The 22,376-nt window shown below is 42.4% G+C and overlaps 1 protein-coding gene across 1 annotated transcript in view; it reads left to right on the plus strand.

Moving 5' to 3' along the window:
* The window catches only part of LOC120927488 (granulocyte-macrophage colony-stimulating factor receptor subunit alpha-like), a 92,106-nt gene that overhangs the window by 9,778 nt on the left and 59,952 nt on the right, over positions 1-22,376 (plus strand). The window contains exons 2-4 of the mRNA XM_040338199.1: positions 9,175-9,283; positions 9,377-9,528; positions 15,403-15,544. Of these exons, the coding sequence (XP_040194133.1) occupies positions 9,190-9,283; positions 9,377-9,528; positions 15,403-15,544 (388 nt within the window). The 5' untranslated portion in view covers positions 9,175-9,189. The remainder of the gene's footprint in view (positions 1-9,174; positions 9,284-9,376; positions 9,529-15,402; positions 15,545-22,376) is intronic.

A 22,376-nucleotide genomic window follows, 5' to 3' on the forward strand; every position in this document is an offset into this window, starting at 1 on the left:
GACAAGCATGCGCTCGTCACATTTGATGCCAGTGTCGCCATCTTGCTGCACTCTACCTATGCCTAGGAAGCTACCGCGCATGCGTCAAAGTCTTTTTGAGCATGCGCGGGTTTCCACGGCGACAGGTAAGTATACACACTCTCGGGTTTCTCTGCAGGAAAACACTGCCGAAAATCACAACAAGAAAATAGAGAGCAGGTTCTCTATTTTTCTCGTTGAGATTTTAGGCAGTTTTCTTGACGAGAAACCTGAAAGCCTCGTACACACGCACTGTATACTCGGCAAGAAAGCTCTGCCAGCAGTTTTCTTGCTGGTTCTTGCTGAGTAAACCAAGCGTATGTACGAGCCCTAAGGCTTAATTAATCACACTTGTCTGTCTCTGTTTCCTCCAGAAGTAGTAAAGGATCATTTACTCATGAAGGTATCTTTCATTATTTTAGAGTAGAAAAATATTAGAATACTGGTATGGTTTCTCTTCTCCATTAGAATACTGGTATTGTTCCCTCCATGGAAACCATTGCTACAGGATCTGAAAATAAGAGATAACTAAAAATTTCCAGTTTTTACTGAAACAAGAATAGAGGTGACATCTTCCAATGGGATACCTCTTTCCATGACACTTGTCTTAGAGAGCATTGATGCGAGTTCTCCTCCTACTTCCTGTTATGTAAAATTGTAAAACATATCAGTGGTTTTAACTAGGGTTGTCCCGATACCACTTTTTTAGGACTGAGTACAAGTACCGATACTTTTTTCAAGTAGTCGCCGATACCGAATACCGATACTTTTTTTTAATGTGTCCCCAAATGCAGCCATGTCTCCCCACAAATGCAGCCATGTCCCCCCACAGATGCAGCCATGTCCCCCCCCATATCCAGCCATGTCCCCCCCCATCCAGCCATCTGTCTCCCCCCATCCAGCCATGTGTCTCCCCCCCATCCAGCCATGTGTCATCCAGCCATCTGTCTCCCCCCCATCCAGCCATCTGTCTCCCCCCATCCAGCCATCTGTCTCCCCCCCATCCAGCCATCTGTCTCCCCCCATCCAGCCATCTGTCTCCCCCCCATCCAGCCATCTGTCTCCCCCCCATCCAGCCATCTGTCTCCCCCCCATCCAGCCATCTGTCTCCCCCCCCATCCAGCCATCTGTCTCCCCCCCATCCAGCCACCTGTCTCCCCCCCATCCAGCCATCTGTCTCCCCCCCATCCAGCCATCTGTCTCCCCCCCATCCAGCCATCTGTCTCCCCCCATCCAGCCATGTGTCTCCCCCCCATCCAGCCATGTGTCTCCCCCCATCCAGCCATGTGTCTCCCCCCATCCAGCCATGTGTCTCCCCCCATCCAGCCATCTGTCTCCCCCCCATCCAGCCATCTGTCTCCCCCCCATCCAGCCATCTGTCTCCCCCCCATCCAGCCATGTGTCTCCCCCCATCCAGCCATCTGTCTCCCCCTATCCAGCCATGTGTCTCCCCCCATCCAGCCATGTGTCTCCCCCCCATCCAGCCATGTGTCTCCCCCCCATCCAGCCATGTGTCTCCCCCCCATCCAGCCATGTGTCTCCCCCCCCCATCCAGCCATGTGTCTCCCCCCCATCCAGCCATGTTTCCCCCCCATATGCAGCCATGACCCACTTACCTGCTACCGCCGACTGTGTACAGTACTACGGCCAGGAACATTACAGCTTTGAATAGCTTTGTAATGATTGGAGCCGCGCTGCGTGTATAGACACTCCCCCTCGCTCGGGATTGGACAGTTCACCCGAGCAAGGGGGAGTGTCTATGCGCGGCGCCAATCATTACAGCTATTCAAAGCTGTAATGTTCCCGCCCGTATTACACAGACGGCGGTAGCGGGGATGCGGCGTAACGGCGGCGGTGGTTTGCGGCTCCGGTGGCGGCGGGTGTCGGCGGCGGCGGCGGTTGCGGCGGCGGGGGGGGGGTTAAGTATTCTATTTGTGTATCGGGGCAGGGTATCGGCGTCTGAGTACCGCCGAAAAAACTTGGAATCGGTCCCGATACCGATACTAGTATCGGTATCGGGACAACCCTAGTTTTAACCATCCTTTTATTGTACCTACAATGTTTTTTTAAAAATACAATTTTGGCTTTAGATATCATACATTGGAAAATGGATGTCTCAATTAGAATATGTCATGTTAAATGGGTTCAACCTAATTTTTAATTTTGGGTGGAGGAACCCTTCAAAATGCTATCAATTTGCACATGTCTGTGTCTTGAACTTTTTACAATTATTTTATTTCTAAAGGTATCATAAACTTAAGAATTCTAATGCCATGTACACGCGATCGTTTTTTCCAATGAAAAAAGTCAGATGGACTTTTTTCATCGGAAAAAACGATCGTGTGTGGGCCCCATCTGACTTTTTTCCATCGGTGTAAAAAAATAGAACATGTTTTAAATTCTTCCGATGGAAAAAAAAATGATGGGAAATTCTGATAGTCTGTGTGGAATTCCGTCGGAGAAAAATCCACGCATGCCCAGAATCAAGTCGACGCATGCTCGGAAGCATTGAACTTCATTTTTCTCGGCTTGTCGTAGTGTTTTACGTCACCACCTTTTGGACAATCGCAATTTAGTCTGATAGTGTGTATGGAAGACTGATGAAAGTCAGCTTCATCGGAATTCCAACGGAAAATTCCATCATATTTTATTCCATGGAAAATCCGATCGTGTGTATGCGGCATAAGGTTGCTCATTCAGGAATTGATCAGGCTGCCCTGATATGATGAACTCGGGCAATCTAATTATTAATAGATTCTTTGATTGTGAGAGATGTTTGATTTTCACTGGTCAATATTAAATGACTACCCTGATTTGGATCATGTGGGGGAACAAAACAAGTAGTCAGAAAGACAATTTCTATTGTATGAAATCTTCCAGCCTCCAAATTACCAGCATTGTTTATATAACTTGTTTACTGGTGCAGAAAATTTATAATGACTTAATCTCCAGGAAATATCACACAATGATATAACAGTGCAGCACCACAATACTTTTGCAATACCTTTTATTTTATGATGGTGACCATTGGGTTTATTTATTAAAAGTACAAAGAAAAATGTGGTAACTTCAAGGTGTGTTTTACTGACATCTAAAATATTACAGGATAGATTCTGATTGGCTGCTACTGGTGCTCTATTTTATTCGTATTGCTTTGTCGTCAAAAGTTTAATTGTATAAATTAATTTGAGTCTTTGAAAGGTAGAACGTTTTCAGCTTAAAAAAAGCAGTATATTTCAATATTGAAATTTTCTTTTTCATTCTATAGAAACTAATAATACTGAACTTTTCCTAATTTTTTTTATGAACTATTATTACATTTTAAATGCCATTATATAAGGGTACTGTGGTTTAACTGCTAGAACACTTCTTTAAAGCAGATCTGTTATTTGAGTGAAATTATGCCTTTTAAAACTAGTAAGTCAGAAAAGACCTTGCATGTATCAATGTCAACTTCTTGTTACCTGGCAACTCATTTATTTTTCTTCCTGTATCCTAGGCACCCAGGATAATCCCTAGTGGACAGGGACATTTCATTTTTCCATTAGAACAAAATAAATGAAAGGAAAAATGCAATAAATTATAATAAAACTTTTTTTTATAGGAATACAAATTAAAATAACACATGTCACTTTGGATAACAACACTTTAAATGGAATCCTTAATCTGAAAGTATATACTTATTTGCCAGATTCCTGGTTCATTGCTGCATGCTGTGGTTCTATCTGCCGGTTACTATATCACTAATGTGTCCTGTAGTAATAGAGGGGCTGGCAAATGGAACCACAGGCATCTGACAAACCTAGTGTGTCTGATGCAGAAGATTCTCAATCCAGGATTATCTCTTATAGACAGTGAAAATTAGCAGTGTAGGCAACAGGACATACAGCATAAGTATTAACAGACTTAATAGATTCCAGGCACCATTTTTAAAAACTGCCAATTAAAAAGACTTTAAAGCAAAAAAATCACATTAACAAACCATTTTCTTTATTTTAAGGCCCACCTTGGAAAGATTTTAGGATATTTAAAGTAGAACTGAAACCAAAACAATTTTTTATTTTGGATAGAGTAAGATGGGGTTATAACCCCTGTTATTTTTTTCTTGTCATCATTGTCCCATTGAGTAGATTTCCCTTCACTTCATGTCCTATAGCCACTACAAGAAATAACAGGAAATCCCTGCTTTCACCAGGGTCACCAAAGGTGTACTCATTGGAAGATTTGCCCTTTATTCCTGCTCTGGTGACAACTCAAAATTTAGAATATTCTTTCATGTTCAATGCAGACAAGCAATAAGGTGCTCTAATCCCTCTCCACCCTGTCCAAAACTAAAATCACAGTGGGAAGGAAGGGGGTGAAAGTGCTCTGTATTGAAGTGGTTAAAGTATTATTTACACATTTTTTTGTTTTTTGTTTTTTAAGTAGAATTTTAGGCAAAACTTTCTTTTAATTTTGGATAGAGTAAGGGAGGAAAATAACCCCTGTCAAATGTTTTTTCACCATCTGTGTCCCATTGCCAAGATTTTCCTTCACTTCCTGTCCCATAGCCAAACAGGAAGTGAAAAAAAAACACAGTAAATTATGGTAAAACCTTGGGGACCCACAGGTCTCCAGAACGAATGTCCCCATTGGAAGATTTCCCCTCTATTACTTTTCTGGGGACAACCTTTTACTTTCATTTTCAATAATAATGGTAAACAGGACTAATGGAGAGGGTGAATCTTCCTAATGGGGCACAGACAGCAATAAAAACTGACAGTGGTTCTAATTCCTCTCCACTCTATCAAAAGCTAAAAAACAAGTTTTGCCTTTAGTTATACTTTAAGTTTAAAGCAAAATATCTTATTGCTTTTTTCCTGGATTTTTACCTTTTAAAGATAGATATGGATCAGTGTTTACCCAAGTCTCCAATTGACTTTCTGATGCTCATGTGTGTTACTTCTTTTTACCGAACATCATTATTCTGGACTCACTTTCTGAAAGGATGAAGTGTTCAGCAAAAACCTGAAGCTGACTCTAGAGAATATGAAATGCAATGTTTGCTGACGATTACGATTTTTTTTTAATTGAAACGCCTATGGCGTGCAAAACACACCCAAAAACTCCACCCGGTGCAAAAAAAAATGTGCACACACATCAAGAGTGACACAAAAACGTGCAATGGGTGCTTACTTCAATCGGTCCTCCATAGAGAAGGACCTAACCCTGATCCCCCGGGGCGTTAGGCTCCAGACGGGGACTGAGGTACTCACATGGTCCAAGCAGCCGAAGCCGACACAGACCCCATTCCTTGGAGGGTCTGCCGAAAGTACCGCGGTTACCTTACTCTAAATAAAAGAATGGTGCCTCCCTGTGCACATAGTCTAGACCCCATGATTGCACTCATAAACTACTTTCTTCCCATACCTTGTGATCAGACAAGGGATCTCCATAACTTGGTGGTGCAGCGGTTCTTGGGCAAATACTCGGGCTTACAGGATGTCCTGAAGCAGGCCAGGAAACTCTGTGTGAATTTCCGACGGTCATATAATGCCAGTGCTTGGCTGGCAGACCTCCAAAAGGAATACAACCTGCCCAAGAACCGCCTTATCTGTGACATGCCCACCAGGTGGAACTCTCATGCTGCAGCGGCTGCACATGCAGCAGAGGGCCACCAATGAGTATCTGTGCCAATATAGCAGCAGGACAGGGTCAGGGTCATGCTGCACACCAGTGGCCATGATCAGGGATGCATGCTCTGTCCTGTCACCATTTGAGGAGGCCACGAGGATGGTGAGCAGTGACAGTGCATGCATCAGTGACACTGTCCCTCTTATCCACCTGTTGGAGCCCACGGGCCCTTGAGGCACAGGGCCCTTGAGGCAGAACAGAGGGAGGAAAAGGAGGACTTCCTTACCTCTCAAGGCCCCCTTTATCCAGACAGTGTTCCTGCTTGCCCGCCTATCACACAGGAAGAGGACGAGGAGGAGGAGGAGGATTGTGTCAGAATGGAGGTGGAGCCTAGCACTCAGCATCAGCAGCAGTCTTCAAGGGATCAATTACAGTCCCAAGAAACCCATGGACTCGTATGTGGCTGGGACGAGGTGGCTGCGGATCCTGTCGGCCTCAGTGACCCAGAGGACTCCGCCCGAATGCCTCAGCAAACCTACGCTGTATGACCTCCCTGATCCTGCAAAGCCTGCGATCCTCGTATTCGTGTTATCAAGGAGAGGGATCATTACTGGCTGTCAACCCTCCTTGATCCACGTTACAAGGGTAAGGTTGCCGACCTTATCTTGCCTGCGCAGAGGGAGCAGAAGATGAAACATCTTTGGGAGGCCTTGCAGAAAGGTCTGTGAAACGCGTTCCCCGAGACTGGGAGATTATAAAATCCTGGTCCTGGACAACATGTTGCTGAGGCTTCGGCCAGTCACAGAAGGAGCGGTGGAGAAGAAGGTGGCCATCTGACCGATACGTTCAGACAATTTTTTAGTCCACAGCCCCAAGGTATGACCGGTTCCAGCAACCATTGCCAGCATCTGTTTTACATGGTGCGGGAATACCTAGGGGCAAGATCAGACTTGGACACCTTTCCCACCGAAAATTTTCTGGCTTACTGGGTCTTGAGGATGGATCACTTGCCAGAGCTTGCACAGTATGCAATTGAGCTACTGGCCTGTCCTGCATCCAGCGTTCTTTTGGAACACACATTCAGTGCTGCTGGAGGCTTTGTAACCGATCACATGGTGCGCCTCTCCACCGACTCGGTTGATTGACTGACCTTCATAAAAATGAATCAGGCTTGGATCACCACCAGCTACCAAGAACCTGATGCTGATGTAACTGAATAATTTTTTTTGAAATGTCAGATCCCTTCAAGACTGCCTATGCTGATGCTGAGTGACTATCCTGGCATGCTGAGTGACTATCCTTGTCCTCCTCAATGATCATGCTGATAGCTTTTAAGAACATTTTTGATTCTGGGCAACACCACCAGTGGCTAAGGCCCAATTTTTTTGCCCCTGTTTAACAGGGGCGGGTAATTAAAATTTTTGATGCAATACTTTGCAGCAGGGCTTATTCCTGTGCTCCAACTAGAGTATCTGTGAGGGGGTTGCAGTTTTGTGGCACCAACACCAGCTCCTAAGGCCCAATTTTTCTGCCTCTGTTTAACAGCGGCATGTAATTACAATTCTTGATCTAATATTTCACAGCAGGGCCCATTCCTGCACCCACCAAGAGTAACTGTGAGGACTTACAGTGTTGTGGCACAAGCGCCAGCACCAAAGGCCCAATTATTCTACCACTGTTCAACAATGGCATGTAATTACAATTCTTGATATAATAGTTCACAGCAGAGCGTTCCAGCGCCCACCAAGACTAACTGTGAGGGCTTACAGTGTTGTGGCAACACCAACTCCTAGGGCCCAAATTTATGCAGAGTATATACGGCAGGCCCCTACTTTCAAACATCTAACTTACAAACGACTCCTACTTGCAAACGGAAGGAGACAACAGTAAGAGAGAGGAAATCTACCCCTAGGAAGGGAAATTCTCTTCTGTAAGAGGTGTCTCCAGTCCACTAATGCTTTATCACCAATCCTTGTTTCACTAAAAAAACTTTTTTGACAAAATATTTGTCATTGGGACAGAAAGTGAGGTGCAATCTTCTGAACAGATGCGCACAGACAGCAAACAAATGTTACAGAGGTGATAACCCTTCTCTATGTTTTCCAAAATACACTTTAAAAAAGTACCAGTTCAAAATTACAAACAGATTCTACTTAACAACAAACCTACAGTCCCTGTCTTGTTTGCACCGCCTGTATACTGCTGTTCAAAGTATATAGGGCCAAAGGGGCTGGTAATGACCTGGGGGGAGGGGGGAATCCATGCTATTTTTCTCAATAATTTTCATCCATATTACAGGGACCAGACATTACATTAAAGCAGCAGGCAGTTTTAAATGACTTATAGTAATGTAATTTTGTTTGCATAACAAAAGAAAGGATTCTTCTGGACAGCCGCACTCCGAACTTAAGTTGCCTTTATTATGAAAATCCAAGATAGAAAAACAATACTAGATGTCACAGCATACCGGCAGAGCTGACGCGTTTCACACTGTATTTAGTGTTTAATCATAGCTATGTGCTGTTTTTCTATCTTGGATTTTTACAATAAAGGCAACTTTTGTTCGGAGTGCGTCTGTCCAGAAGAATCCTTTCTTTTGTTTTGCAATCTCATATGCATTGCCTGCACCTGTGATCCTGGGTGAAGCATTTATTCTGAAGATTTACACACCTGAGCAATTTTTCTTTCTTGGCTCAATGTAATTTTGTGCAGGGACAGTTCTAAACACGGGAAACATGTGCCACTTCACAGGCATACTATAGACACTCAGCAGGTATGATATTTAAGGGAATTTTTCCAATTTTTTTTTCACTTTAAGCATCATTAAAATCACTGCTCCCGAAAAAACGTAAGTTTTTAAAACTTTTTTTGCATTGATACATGTTCCCTGGGGCAAGACCCGAGTCCCCAAACCTATTTTAGAACAATAACTTGCATATTAGCCTTTAAAATTAGCACTTTTGATTTTGAACGTCAGAGTCCCATAGACTGCAATGGGGTTATAAAGTTTGAGCGAATGTTCGGTCCGTTGGAAGGTTCTGGTGCAAACCCAAACAGGGGGGTGTTCATCTCATCCCTATTGGACATCCTCCGGAACCCCAGTACCTCTGACAGGCTACAAGGCACAGTAGTCATTCTTCACAGCCCAGGCTACTTATGTATGTTTTTAGGGGCACTCAGAAATTATAGGTAGAACAATCATGCAACAGAATATGCTTCCTCTAGAACAGGGAACTCCAAGATACGGCCCTCCAGCTGTTGTGGAACTACACATCCCATACAGCATTGTAAAACTTTGACATTTAAAGACATGACTAGGCATGATGGGAATTGTAGTTCCTGAACAACTAGAGGGCCTAGTTTGCAGACCCTTGCTCTAGAAGAAGCTTCTTTTGCTTCTTTGGGTGGCATGGTATTATTTGAGAAAATAATGTCCCAAATGGATGCTAGCAATGTGGGAGTTGGAATATGTAATAGTTTGTACTTAATATCTAGACGTAGATATTTTATAGCAATAGTTGATTCTTTTTTGTATTTTTAAAGGGGCCAGTATGAAAGATGTCTCATAAAGACCATGTACCATTATGGATCCTCCTACTGGCATCAATCAAGGTTTGTTACCAGATACATGTAACTAATACCACATTAAATTGTAAGTATTTAAGTAAAACAATATCAATATTAAAGCTCCTAGCATTCTTGTTATTGTCATGTATTTTTTAAAAATATGGTGATCTCTTTTCAGTTCTTCTTAAAAGGCCTAACATTAGAGTATTAAATTATCGCCCAAATGCTGTTAATCTTACCTGGGATACAGAGGTAACATCTGAAATAGATGAGTATGAGATCTGCTATAATTTCTCTTATCGATTTCTGGATAAAACAACTTGGAAGAAGGTAATCAGTGTTTTCATTGTTACAGTTATTTTATATGTATACTTAATTTTTGGCCTTTATATTTTGGGATTTACTGTATGTTCCCTCTTTTTTTGTCAGCTCCATCTAGTGGCTGAATGTTTTCTGATTGATGTATTTCTTAAAAAATACAGCATTTTTGGCCACTAGACAGGGCTGGCAATCACAGGGATTCATTGTATTAGAGAAAATGTGGGTGAAATTCATGTAGTCAGAGGAATGCTTGTGATATTCATCCAAGGGATGGTTTTTTAACTAGAACCCATAATGTGACCAAAAACATAAATAACCACATTTAGAAACGCTAGCCCAATCAATAAATGATTGAAAACAAAGAAAAACAGCCTTTAATCATAACTACATCCCATGTTATAGCATTTGTTATAAATCGTAATCGTAATGTAGGGCCAGATTCACAAAGAGATACGACGGTGTATCTACAGATACACCATCGTATCTCTGACGTAAACTGGTCCTATCTATGCGCCTGATTCATAGAATCAGATACGCATAGATAGGGCTAGATCCGACAGTGTTACAATGTGTTACACTGTCGGATCTTTTTTTCAATTTAAAAATGGCGCCGGGGGCGTTCCCGCTGATTTACGATAAATAATATGTAAGAACGTACGCGGACCCGTCGCAGTGTTCTTACGTCGTTTCCGTAGCGGTTTTCCGTCGTATACTTACCCCTTCTTTTATCAGGCGCAGCCAATGTTAAGTATAGCCGACGTTCCCGCGTCAAATTTAAATTTTTTAACGTCGTTTGCGCAAGTCGTTCTCGAATACGGACGGACGTCGTTTACGTAAGCGTCGCAACCACTGACGTCCTAGCGACGTCAGTGGGAGCAATGCACGCCGGGAAATTTTGCGGACGGCGCCTGCGCATTTAAATCGGCGCGGGAACGCGGCTGATTTAAATAGTACACTCCCCTAGCCGCGGAATTTGAATTCCGCCGGGGGATTTAGAAACCGCCGTCGCAAGTTTGGAGGTAAGTTGTTTGTGAATTAGCCACTTGCCTCCTAAACTCGCGGGAGCGGATCTTAATTCACGTAGAACGAGCGGATCTATAGATCCGCTGCGCTACGTGAATCTAGCCCCTAATGTTCATTAGGCCATTTTCTCTTTTGAATTAATGTTATTTTATTATAGGCAGTGGTAAAATACTACATTATGGCCACTAAATGGGGTTGTGGTGCAAAGGGAATACATAATCTGTGCAACAAGAGATACAATTTAACAATGGCCTGATGGCTGTGGGGGTTTGTGCGCTGGGGGCTTATTGGAATCATTAATAAGGGAGCCCCCAGATTTAATCTACCCTATTTAAGGCGAGGGTGAGGAGTACATACTCATTCACAATGTAAAGAGCAGATCTCCCAAGTGATGTCATTGGCCACAAATAGATATGACAATATATGGTCAATGACGTTGTTGAAATTCCGATGTGTCATACAGTATATGGTTTTATGCATTTATGAATCAAGCGCTTTGTTTATGATCAGGAACATACAGGCTGCTGATCATGTGACCACTGTCACAGCCAGTCGCAGTGACCATATAATTGGGAAATTTTTCCTGCTTATATCATATTTTAAAACAAATAGCCGATTCCCCTAGACAAAACGAGCATGAAGCTAAAGGGAAAATAGAAAAAAAAAACGAATTGGGTGAACTCCCGCTTTAATATAGCAGCAGAACCCTAATCTGATTCATTATGGATGTGCAACCTTATTTTTTAACAGGCATGAAATGACTGGTGGATCTCTCCCTGATCTCACCCTAGATAGCCCTTCCACTGGCCATGAAGGGCTGTCATAACGTCTCCATAGTCTCATGATCAGCTGCTCCACTCCTAAACGTGCATTTTTTATTACTTGTTAAAGTTCACAGTTTTTCACTTAACCCAAAGTCCTTATTAGGACTACTATCTATTCCACAACACGTTTCATTGCTAGCCCTAAGGTAATGATCCCTTTGCCCGGAATTACTCATGACTAGTAATCACCTCACGTGATGTAAACAAAAGATCTGCAATTGGCTTTTTTTCCCCCTCACGTTGACAGCGCAAGGGGAAAAAAAGCCTATCACCATCTTCTGACAGAGGGACATCGGTCCCGAACAGGGAGAGGCACTGCTGCTATGCAGTGCCCTCCAGTGCCACCTGCCAGTGCCCACCAGTGCCACCTACAGGTGCATATAAGTGCTGCCTACCAGTGCCTAGCAGTGCCACCTACCAGTGCACACCAGTGCTAAATATCAGTGTCCATTAGTGCTACCAACCAGTGCCCATCAATGCCTCATCATCAGTGCCACCTATCAGTGCTGCCTATCAGTGTTACCTACTAGTGCTTACCAGTGCCCATCAGTGCCATTCAGTGCTGCCTCTCAGTGCAACCCATCAGTGCAGCCTATCAGTGCATCCTATCTGTGTCCATCAGTGCAGCCTATCAGTGCACATCAATGAAAGATAAAAAGTAGAAAACAGGTAATTTCTCTAACAAACTGTTTTATGTAATTTTCAGTTTTTTTTAAATAAAAATAAAAAACCCAACAGTGCTTAAACACCATCAAAAGAAAGCTCTATTTGTGTGAAACAAATGATAAAAATGTCATTTGGGTACAGTGTAGCCGCGCAATTGTCATTCAAAGTGTGACAGTGCTGAAAGCTGAAAATTGGCCTGGGCAGGAAGGGAGTTTAAGTTCACAGTAACACCTCTGTTAGCCAATGGGTAAAAGTAGTTAATCGGATTATACCATATGAAACAATAATGTACGAACCTAGAGGAAATGAGCAGAAATACCATAAAAATATGGGGAAAGTGGAATAAGTCCTAATTTTCTCTGGATATAAGGGAGGGGTAGAAAGGAACACAATTTGAAATGAGGGAGGGAAGTATGATATATAATAGGAAGAGGTAGTAGCTACTGTGTGTGGACATAGAGTTGGGAATAGGAGTTAAGGGCCAAATCCACAAAAGGGATACGACGGCGTAACTGCTGTTATGCCGTCGTATCCCTGTTCCTAACTATGGAACTGATCCACAGAATCAGTTTTCCATAGTTAGGCAGAAGATCCGGCATGTGTAAGGGACTTACACTGCCGGATCTTAGGATGCAGTACCGCATCCGCCGCTGGGGGCATTTTCGTGTCGAAATGCCGCCTCGGGTATGCAAATTAGCACTTACGGAGATCCACAAGGCTTTTCAGCTTCGTTTTTCTCCGTAAGTTTTAGTTTGCAAACGCAAAATTAGGGCTGCTTTTACAAGGTGTAAAGTTAGTACACTATGTAAAAGCAGACCCTTCTGTCCAGCGACGCGATTTATTTATTTATTTTTTTCCCGCCGTATCTTTTTTTTTTCCCGACGCAACTTTATTGACCCGACGCGATCCACAAAGCTCGGCGTAACGTAATTTCGCGCTATGCACGTCGGGAAAATGACGTCACGAGCATGCGCAGTACGGCCGGCGCGGGAGCGCGCCTCATTTAAATGGGAATCGCCCCCATTTGAAGAGGAACGCCTTGCGCAGGCGGAATTTAAGTTACACAGCCCAAAATTTCTAGGTAAGTGCTTTGTGGATCGGGCACTTAGGTAGAAATTTTAAGGCAGTGTAACTTAAATGGAAAAGAAGAAGGTATAAGAATGGAATAGTAAGAGATGTATGAGAATTGTAATTGCATTTGAAATGAATGATATTGTATTTTTGTATCTTGCATGTAAGAAAAATTGTAATTGAGAGTATTAAAAAAAAAAAAATAATGCTTTGCGTATTCAGATGATTGTTTGATAGCCCACTCTCTTCTTGCAGATACTTAACAACTTCCCGCCCAACAACGTCATATGAAATCACAGACTTTGAGTGGGGATATCTGAGGGATGCCTGCAGTTACTGTACAGGCATCATTCAGATATCTTATTTTATCTCCTTTTACAGCTGACGATTCCCTGCACCGTAAAAACAATCATATCGGCAATTCAGCTGCTTGATCGTTTTTACGGGTGGCAGAAGGGGACATCCCTCCCTCCCGCTGCCCTCCCGTTGCGAGCCAGAGAGGGAATCTGCCGGCAGCTGAAGTTCACCATAGAGAATACCGTGGGCCAGATGGTTCCGGGTAGTCTCTATGACCTTAGGAGTTGTAAACACTGCCTATGCCTCAGCTACAAAGCCGAGATTTTTTATTTTTATTTTAGGCTTTTCAACCTACAGGCAAGATCTGGGGACTTATAGACCCCAGATCTCGTTGTAAAGAGGACCTGTCATGACCTATTCATAATACAAGTAATGTAAACATTCCTTGTAATCATTCATATTGCAAGGGATGTTTACATTCCTTGTAATAGGAATAAAAGTGATAAAAAAAGTGAAAGGAAAGTGTCAAAGTACAAAAATAAAAGTTAAATAACAGAAGCGGACGCATACGTAGTTTGCGCCAACATATGTAAATGGAGTTCAAACCACACATGTCAGGTATCGCCACAAACCTTAGAGCAAGAAAAATTATTCTAGTCCACAACCTCCTCTGTAACTCTAAACAGGTAACCTGTAAAAATGTTTAAACCTCGCCTATGGAGATTTTTAGGTACCGAAGTTTGGCACCATTCCACAAGTGTGCGCAATTTTAAACCATGACATGTTAGGTATCTATTTAGTCAGCGTAGCATGACTTTTTTTTAATGCATGAAACGTGTTTGAAAAATAGCTGCGCAAATGCCATGCAAGATAAAAAGTTGCAATGACCACCATTTTATTCTCTGCTAAAAAAAATATATATAATGTTTGGGGGTTCTGAGTAACTTTATAGCAAAAAAGTATGATTATGAGAGAAGTGTCAGAATTGGCCTGGGTGGCAAGTGGTTAAATTGAAAGGGCATTTTACCAGAGCCAAGCAGGATCACATAGGTTTAGCGGTGGTGAGGGTGTTCTTAGCCCAGTGTAGGCCATACAGGTGAAACTTGAAAAATTTGAATATTGTGCAAATATATTTATTTCACTAATGAAACTTAAAAGGTGAAACTATTATATGAGATAGACTCATTACATGCAAATCAAGATACTTGATGCTGCGATTTGTCATAATTGTGATGATTAATTGTTTCATTAAGTCCGGGGTCAATGCAGCCGTCTACCAGGAGATTTTGGAGCACTTCATGCTTCCTTCCGCAGACGAGTTCTATGGGGATGCTGACTTCATTTTCCAGCAGGACTTGGTACCTGCCCACACTGCCAAAAGCACCAAACCCTGGTTCAATGACCGTGGTATTACTGTGCTTGATTGGACAGCAAACTCGCCCTAACCTAATCCCCATAGAGAATATATAGGGAATTGCCAAGAGAAAGATGAGAGACATGAGACCGAACTATGCAGACAAGCTGAAGGCTGCTATGGAAGCATCCTGGTCTTCCATAACACCTCAGCAGTGCCACAGGCTGATAGCTTCCATGCCACACAGCATTGAGGCAGTAATTTCTGCAAAAGGGGCCCAAACCAAATGCTCAGTACATATGCATACTTATACTTTTCAGAGGTCCGATATTGTTCTATGTAAATCCTTGTTTTATTGATTGCATGTAATATTCACATTTTCTGAGATTGTGGATTTGGGATTTTCATGAGCTGTAAGCCATAATCATCTGAATTATGACAAATCACGGCTTGAACTATCTTGCTTTGAATGTACTGAGTCCATCTCATATATTAGTTTCACCTTTTAAGTTGCATTACAGTGAAATAAATGAACTTTTGCACGATATTAAAATTTTTCGAGTTTCACCTGTATCTTCTTGTTACTTTTTTGCACAGATATAGTTTTTTTAACTGTTAAAAGTGTCACATGTTTATTGTTTTTCTTAGGAGATATTGACAGAAAACTACAGAATTGTTTATTGTCATCTACATCCTGGGTTCATAGCATCAGTATCAACTGCACGTTGTGAACATTTTTCAATTGTTTTTGAAGGCAATACGACTGAATATGTTTATCATGCCCCACCAGGTCAGTTACAAAAATATTCTGTCTCATGAAATTAAAATTTGCAATTATGTGTTTACCATGTGCTGGAAGTGTCCTGAATATGTACACATTGTGGGTTATTTACTAAAGGCAAATCCACTTTGCACCACAAGTGCAAACTACAAGTGCAAAGTGCACTTGAATTTGCACTGAAAGTGAACTTGGAAGTGCAGTCGCTGTAGATCCGAGGGGGACATGCAAGGGAAATTAAAAACAGCATTTTAGCTTGCACATAATTGGATAATAAAATCAGCAGAGCTTCCCCTCATTTCAGATCTACCCCTCAGATTTACAGCGACTGCACTTCCAAGTGCACTTTCCTTGCAACTTCAAGTGCACTTTGCACTTGTAGTTTGTACTTGTAGTGCAAAGTGGATGTGCCTTTCATAAATAACCCCAATGATCTATAGTATTATTAAGAGCTATGTAAAGAAACATTAATATTTATTAGGCTATAGATAAAAAAATGCTGAAACTTATTATTATTGTATGATTTACGTTGATATGTCAGTAAGCTAGTTTTAGGTCTCGTCATTTACTTGCTTCATAGTGGCTGCCTTTTCTTCTAGGACCATACTATCATTTTTTCTAATAATACAATAACTTGGAGGGATGGCCTGGTATGGAACTATGTGTATGGCATCACATACTGCTTATCTTTTAACTGCAGAAAAAATATATCTGATCGCACAAAATGGGAAAATCTTATCATTTATAAAACCATCTATATGTAAAATATTTACAAATAATCCAGCGGAGAATCTGTCTGAGAAGCACCATAACTCTATTTCACATTCTAATGCAATATTAAAACATTTAGCCATCAAATTAGCAAAAGAGAAACTACAGGCAACTGCAATAACCTCAAATTAAATCAATCAATATTTATTTGTTCACCGAAACAAAAACACATTCCTCTAATCACTTTGCAATTATTTTTTTTTAAATCCCAAGCAGATATTAGGGTGATGACACAACACTGCTATCTGCAGTCTCTGCTGTCTGCAATTTCCTTGTATTAAGATCATTTACAATGTTTAATGTATTTGGAGTAATAAGGGCTGCTTAAAACGTTATGAAAGTAAAAAAAAAAATAATAATAATTAATTGCACCTGCCCAATTCTTACATGTTGTGGCTGCATTGGTATTCTTTATTAGGTCCTTTTCCTTTATTTTCACTAGATGATCCTGCCAGCAAGCCTTCTATTTTTTAACTTACTTTAACCACTTAAAGTGGAGCTCCACCCTAAAGTGGAACACCCGCTGATCGGAACCCTCCCCCCCTCCGGTGTCACATTTGACACCTTTCAGGGGCAGGGGGGTGCAGATACCTGTCTAAAGACTTGGGCAGACTGCGGGCATGACGTCACCTCCCCCCTCCCGTTGTGTTCTGGGAACACTCGGCTCCCAGTACACAGCGTGAGCCAATCGGCAGGCGTAGCGCGACTTGCGCATGCGCCGTAGGGAACCGGGCAGTGAAGCCGGAGCGCTTCACTTCCTGGTTCCCTCACCGAGGATGGCGGGGGGGCAGCAGAGTGACGAGCGATCGCTCATCCTCTGCTGCGGATGGCGCTGGACTCCAGGACAGGTACGTTTTACTAAAGTCAGCAGCTGCAGTATTTGTAGCTGCTGGCTTTTAATATTTTTTTTTCAGCAGAGCTCCGCTTTAAGGACCAGCCACCGCAGTTATAATGTGGAAGGTTGGCACCCCTGGGAGAATCGCCGTCATGGTATGTCGGTCCCTATAAGGGGGAGTGACACCGGAACCGATGTGTGTGGCCGGCGGTCGCGATGCGCGTCGGCCATCCGTGATTGCTCCTTACAAAGACAAGATGGAGATCTGTCAATGTAAACAGACAGATCTACGTTCTGTCAGGGGAGAAGAGACAGATCTGCTGCTCCTAAAGATTAGGAACAGTGATCGGTCTCCTCCTCCGGGCAGTCCGATCCCCCCACAGTTAAAAACACACTGAGGGAACACAGTTAACCCCTTGATCGCCCCTAGTGTTAACCCCTTCCCTGCCAGTGACATTTATACAGTAACCAGTGGCTATTTTTAACTCTGATCGCTGTATAAATGTCAAAGGTCCCAAAAAAGTGTTCAAAAAAAAAAAATGGGAAAGGGGAATAACATTAAGGCACTCACATTGGCCCACATCCGAAATAGTAATTCAAAAAAAGAAAGGTTGTACTACGCTAGGTAGCGACATGGCGGACTTTAAAGGGCAATCACAGGGACATTTTTCGTTATAAAAAAAGAGTTTAATTACAAAATTATACATATACAAATAAATTTCATATCAATAAAATGTTATCAAAAAAGAACATAGATACATATTCGAGCAATAGAACGTCTCGCCGACGCGTTTCGCCTTACGGCTTCTTCTGGACGAGTTGTATGATTTTATAACAAGGAGGTATTGCTACTTGCATGTGTCAATTGAGTTGGTGGTCATCCGCATCCATCACAAATCATTGGAGTAGTACCAGAAATAAGTACGTGAGCCAGGTAGAAGGAGGAAAGAAAGATCTCCTGATGGTATAAGGAGCCACAATGGTAGTAGGTTCTCAAAGTTAGTGTAAAAAAAGGCAACAACCGGGACCAGCAAGGCAGAAGACAGGTGGGAAGAACCTGGAGGGAAAATAGATTCCGTCGCTAGGTAGCCACACTGCACTGTCCACAATAAAGGGCAGACCAAAGGGTTTAGAGACCTTGCCGTCTAAGGAGTAGTATATGTCCCGGGGGGGTAGCAGCCTGTGCTCCGAAAACCAAAAAGAAAGCTCTATTTGTGGGAAAAGAACGTCAATTTTGTTTGGGCACAGCGTCGCACGACCGCGCAATTGTCATTTAAAGCGACGCAGTGCCGTATCGCAAAAAATGGCCCGGTCATTAAGGGGGCAAATCCTTCCTGTCCTTAAGTGGTTAACAGACAAAGCTGTCCAGGAAAAGTAGTAGTTAGAGGATTGAGACAAACCATTTACCACTGACAGTGGTGCTTTCAACTTTATCCCAAAAAGAAAAAAAAATTGTTGTTGTAACTGCTAATAATTATAAAGCGTTAGGTGGTGTTCAGCTTCAATTAGTTATTCAAGTTCTTTTATATCTGCTAGTCTAACACTAATTACCCTATCCTGCAATATATAAAAAATATATAAAAAATATATTTTGTGGTTTATTATTATTGTAGTGCCACCCCATAGGAACTGCTAGATATAATGTCTTGCTGTAATTGGAGATGACACACCTCTCTCACCCAGCACTTACCGATACTCCTTGGGCTTTTTAACAATTTATTTTGAACAACAGCATTCTGAGAAAAGTCAATTAATATGTCAATGAGCAAACAATATAATAATATAACTGGATACTAATATTTATAAGTAAAGCTGATCCAGTAAATATCTAATTGCCTCTTGGGGGAATCAGGAATATTTTTTGGATCCTTTTTTTTTGCCTTCCTCTGGATCAACTGCGGGTATAAGAAAGTGGAGGTTTTCCATTTGTGTGTGTGTTTTATTCTCTGTTGGTTGAACTGGATTTACTTTTTTTTCAACCATATTTACTATGTAACCTTGTACCACAAGCAACAAAACAATATGTTAGAATAATAGCTACTCTTTTCTAGCAAAATACAACTGTATTGGTAGCCTATGCTTAGTACTAGGGATAAGCTTCGAGTTCGAGTCAAACTCATATTCGACTCGAACATTGCCTATTCGCCGAACAGCGAACAATTTGGGGTGTTCATGGCAAGTTCATGTGAACTTTAGAACCCCGTTAAAGTCTATGGGACTCGAATGTTTGAAATCTAAAGTGCTCATTTTAAAGGCTAATATGCAAGTTATTGTCATAAAGTGTTTGGGGACCCGGGTCCTGCCCCAGGGGACATGTATCAATGCAAAAAAGAGTTTTAAAAACTGCATTTTTTTTCAGGAGCAGTGACTTTAATAATGCTTAAAGTGAAACAATGAAAGTGAAATATTCCTTTGAATTTCATACCTAGGGGGGTGTCTCTAGTATGCCTGTAAAGTAGCACTTGTTTCCCGTGGTTAGAACTGTCCCTGCACAAAGTGTCATTTCTGAAGGAAAAAAAGGCATTTAAAATCACTCGCGGCTATAATGAATTGTCGGCTCCTGGCAATACAGAGAAAAGTCATTCATTAAAAAAAATGCGTGGGGGTCCCCCCAAATTCAATTACCAGGTCCTTCAGGTCTGGTATGGATATTAAGGGGAACCCCGCGTCAATTTTTTTTTTAAATGACGCGGGGTCTCCCCCAAATACCCATTCCAGACCCTTCAGGGAAGTCCACCCCAAATTTTAAAAAAATGGCATGGAGTTCCCCCCAAAAACCTACACCCAACCCTTTATCCATGCACGCAACCTGGCAGGTCGCAGGAAATGAGGGGCGAGAGAGCGCCCCCCCTCCTGAACCATACCAGGCCACATGCCCTCAACATTGGGAGGATGCTTTGGGGGTATGTGACCCCTCAAAGCACCATGTCCCCATGTTGATGGGGACAAGGGCCTCATCCCCCTAACCCTTGCCCGGTGGCTGTGGGGGTCTTCAGGTGGGGGACTTATCGGAATCTGGAAGACCCCTTTAACAAAGGGTACCCCCAAATCCCAGATCCCAGCCCCCCCTATGTGAATTGGTAATGGGGTATATTGTACCTCTACCATTTGGTTGTGGTTGTATTGTTGTTCTAAGCGCATCGAGGCCTACGGGTAACTGACTGCGTTTTCTGTACTTTTTGTACCATGAAGAATTTTAATAAATAAATAAATACATTTCACTAAGAAAGTGTAACAATTGTAAAAAAAAAAAAAACACAGACACTGTTGGAAAAGTCCTTTATTAAAAAAATAATAATAATTCCAGTGGTGGTAATCCACTCTCGGTCTCCGCTCCAACGCTGTCGGTATCCTGTGATGAGTGATCTCCTCTCCGGGGTCCAGCGATGAGAAGATCTCCTCTTTATCCAGGTCCAGGATCCATCAATGAGATGTCCATCCAGCGCACGCATCACCTGTCTCCACCGGATACAACCTGGGAATGATGTGGCTTCAGCCAGTGACAGCTGTACCCCATTACCAATTCACATAGGGGGGGTGGGATCTGGGGGTCCCCTTTGTTAAAGGGGTCTTCCAGATTCTGATAAGCCCCCCGCCCGCAGACCTCCACAACCACCGGGCAAGGGTTGTGGGGATGAGGCCCTTGTCCCCATCAACATGGGGACATAGTGCTTTAAGGGGGCCACAGACCCCCAAAGCATCCTCCCAATGTTAAGGGCATGTGGCCTGGTACGGTTCAGGAGGGGGGCGCTCTCTCGTCCCCCCTATTTTCCTGCGGCCTGCCAGGTTGCGTGCTCCCCCTAGGTACGAAATTTAAAGGAATATTTAAATGTTATTGTTTCACTTTAAGCATTATTAAAATCGCGGCTCTCGAAAAAACGGCAGTTTTTAAAACTTTTTTGGCATTGCTACATGTCCCCTGGGGCAGGACCCGGTTCCCCATACACTTAGGACAAAAACTTGCATATTAGCCTTTAAAATTAGCACTTTAGATTTCAAATGTTCAAGTCCCATAGACATTAACAAGGTTCTAAAGTTCACACAAACCTTTGGTCTGTTCGCAGGTTCTGGTGCAAACCGAACGGGGGGTGTTCGGCTCATCCCTACTTAGTATCAAGAGGGAAAAAAAAGCTAGTTATAGCAAATAGTCTTTTCCTCACCGCAAAGCTGTTGATGAGCTGAATAAATAGATACCCAAACATTTCAACTATTAAAATATCTTGATTTGCTAGATTTATTGCTCTCACTCCATTGCGCGTGGTGATACGCAGCATGTGTACAACAATTGTAATTTTTGTGTGTAGGAGCCCCCGATACATGCATTTATGTGTACGGTAGGGGGGGGGTGTGGCTGACTCACCCGGGACAGAAGCTTTTGGAGGGGACTGAATGCTAGCCTCTTGCCTTGCGATTATGGGCCCTGGCATTTGGGGGAACGGTGCTTTTTGTGAGTTGTATGCCTGGGGACCCCTGAGGTTGTGTTATTTTGGATTCAGGTCCCTATGCTCTTAAGACACACAGACTCTGGGAACCCTGTATATGTCATATTAGAAATAGTGACTGCCTCATAATGTTGGGACACATACTGTTAGAATATGCTGATGTCAACTCCAGCCACCTGTTTGTTATAATGTAAATGAGTCTAGGATAACTTCTAAGAGTCTTTCATCCATTGTTGTCTATACTAATTGACCCTACAATTGTATGAAGGAGTTCTGTGTTGATATGTATGATAATGTGTATTGTAGTTAGGGAGTCACAACGGCTGCTTTATGGGATTAGTTAATTAGCTCATGTTTATTTATGTTTCTGTGTATTGCTAGAGTAATATGAGCAGGATATAGGAGCTTGCTCTTTTACTGTATATACGACTTGTATTCTGGTTCTAATAAACAGTCCATGTTCAGCAGACAAACAAGTATTGTCTCGTTTTATGCTTGTGAGCTGTTGGAATATCTAATATCTATATGCAGACTGATAGGAAGCTGCATTTGACAAAAGCACTCAAGTGGAGTTTGGGACGTTTCGTTACATGTGATTCAAAAATGTATGTGGGTGGGGGATTTTAAGTTCTTGGGTGTAACTTTATTTGTTTACACTTTTTACTTTTTTTTTGCTAAATGTTTTTTTATTCTTGTTAGTAGCCAAACTTAAAAGGGCAAAATCATTTGTGATGTCTAAATATAGTCCTGGCTGTAAGAACAGCATGTCATATGACCAATCTGTGTGCATAATAAA

This window comes from Rana temporaria, chromosome 2 (assembly GCF_905171775.1).
Source record: "Rana temporaria chromosome 2, aRanTem1.1, whole genome shotgun sequence".
Classification (NCBI taxonomy): domain Eukaryota; kingdom Metazoa; phylum Chordata; class Amphibia; order Anura; family Ranidae; genus Rana; species Rana temporaria.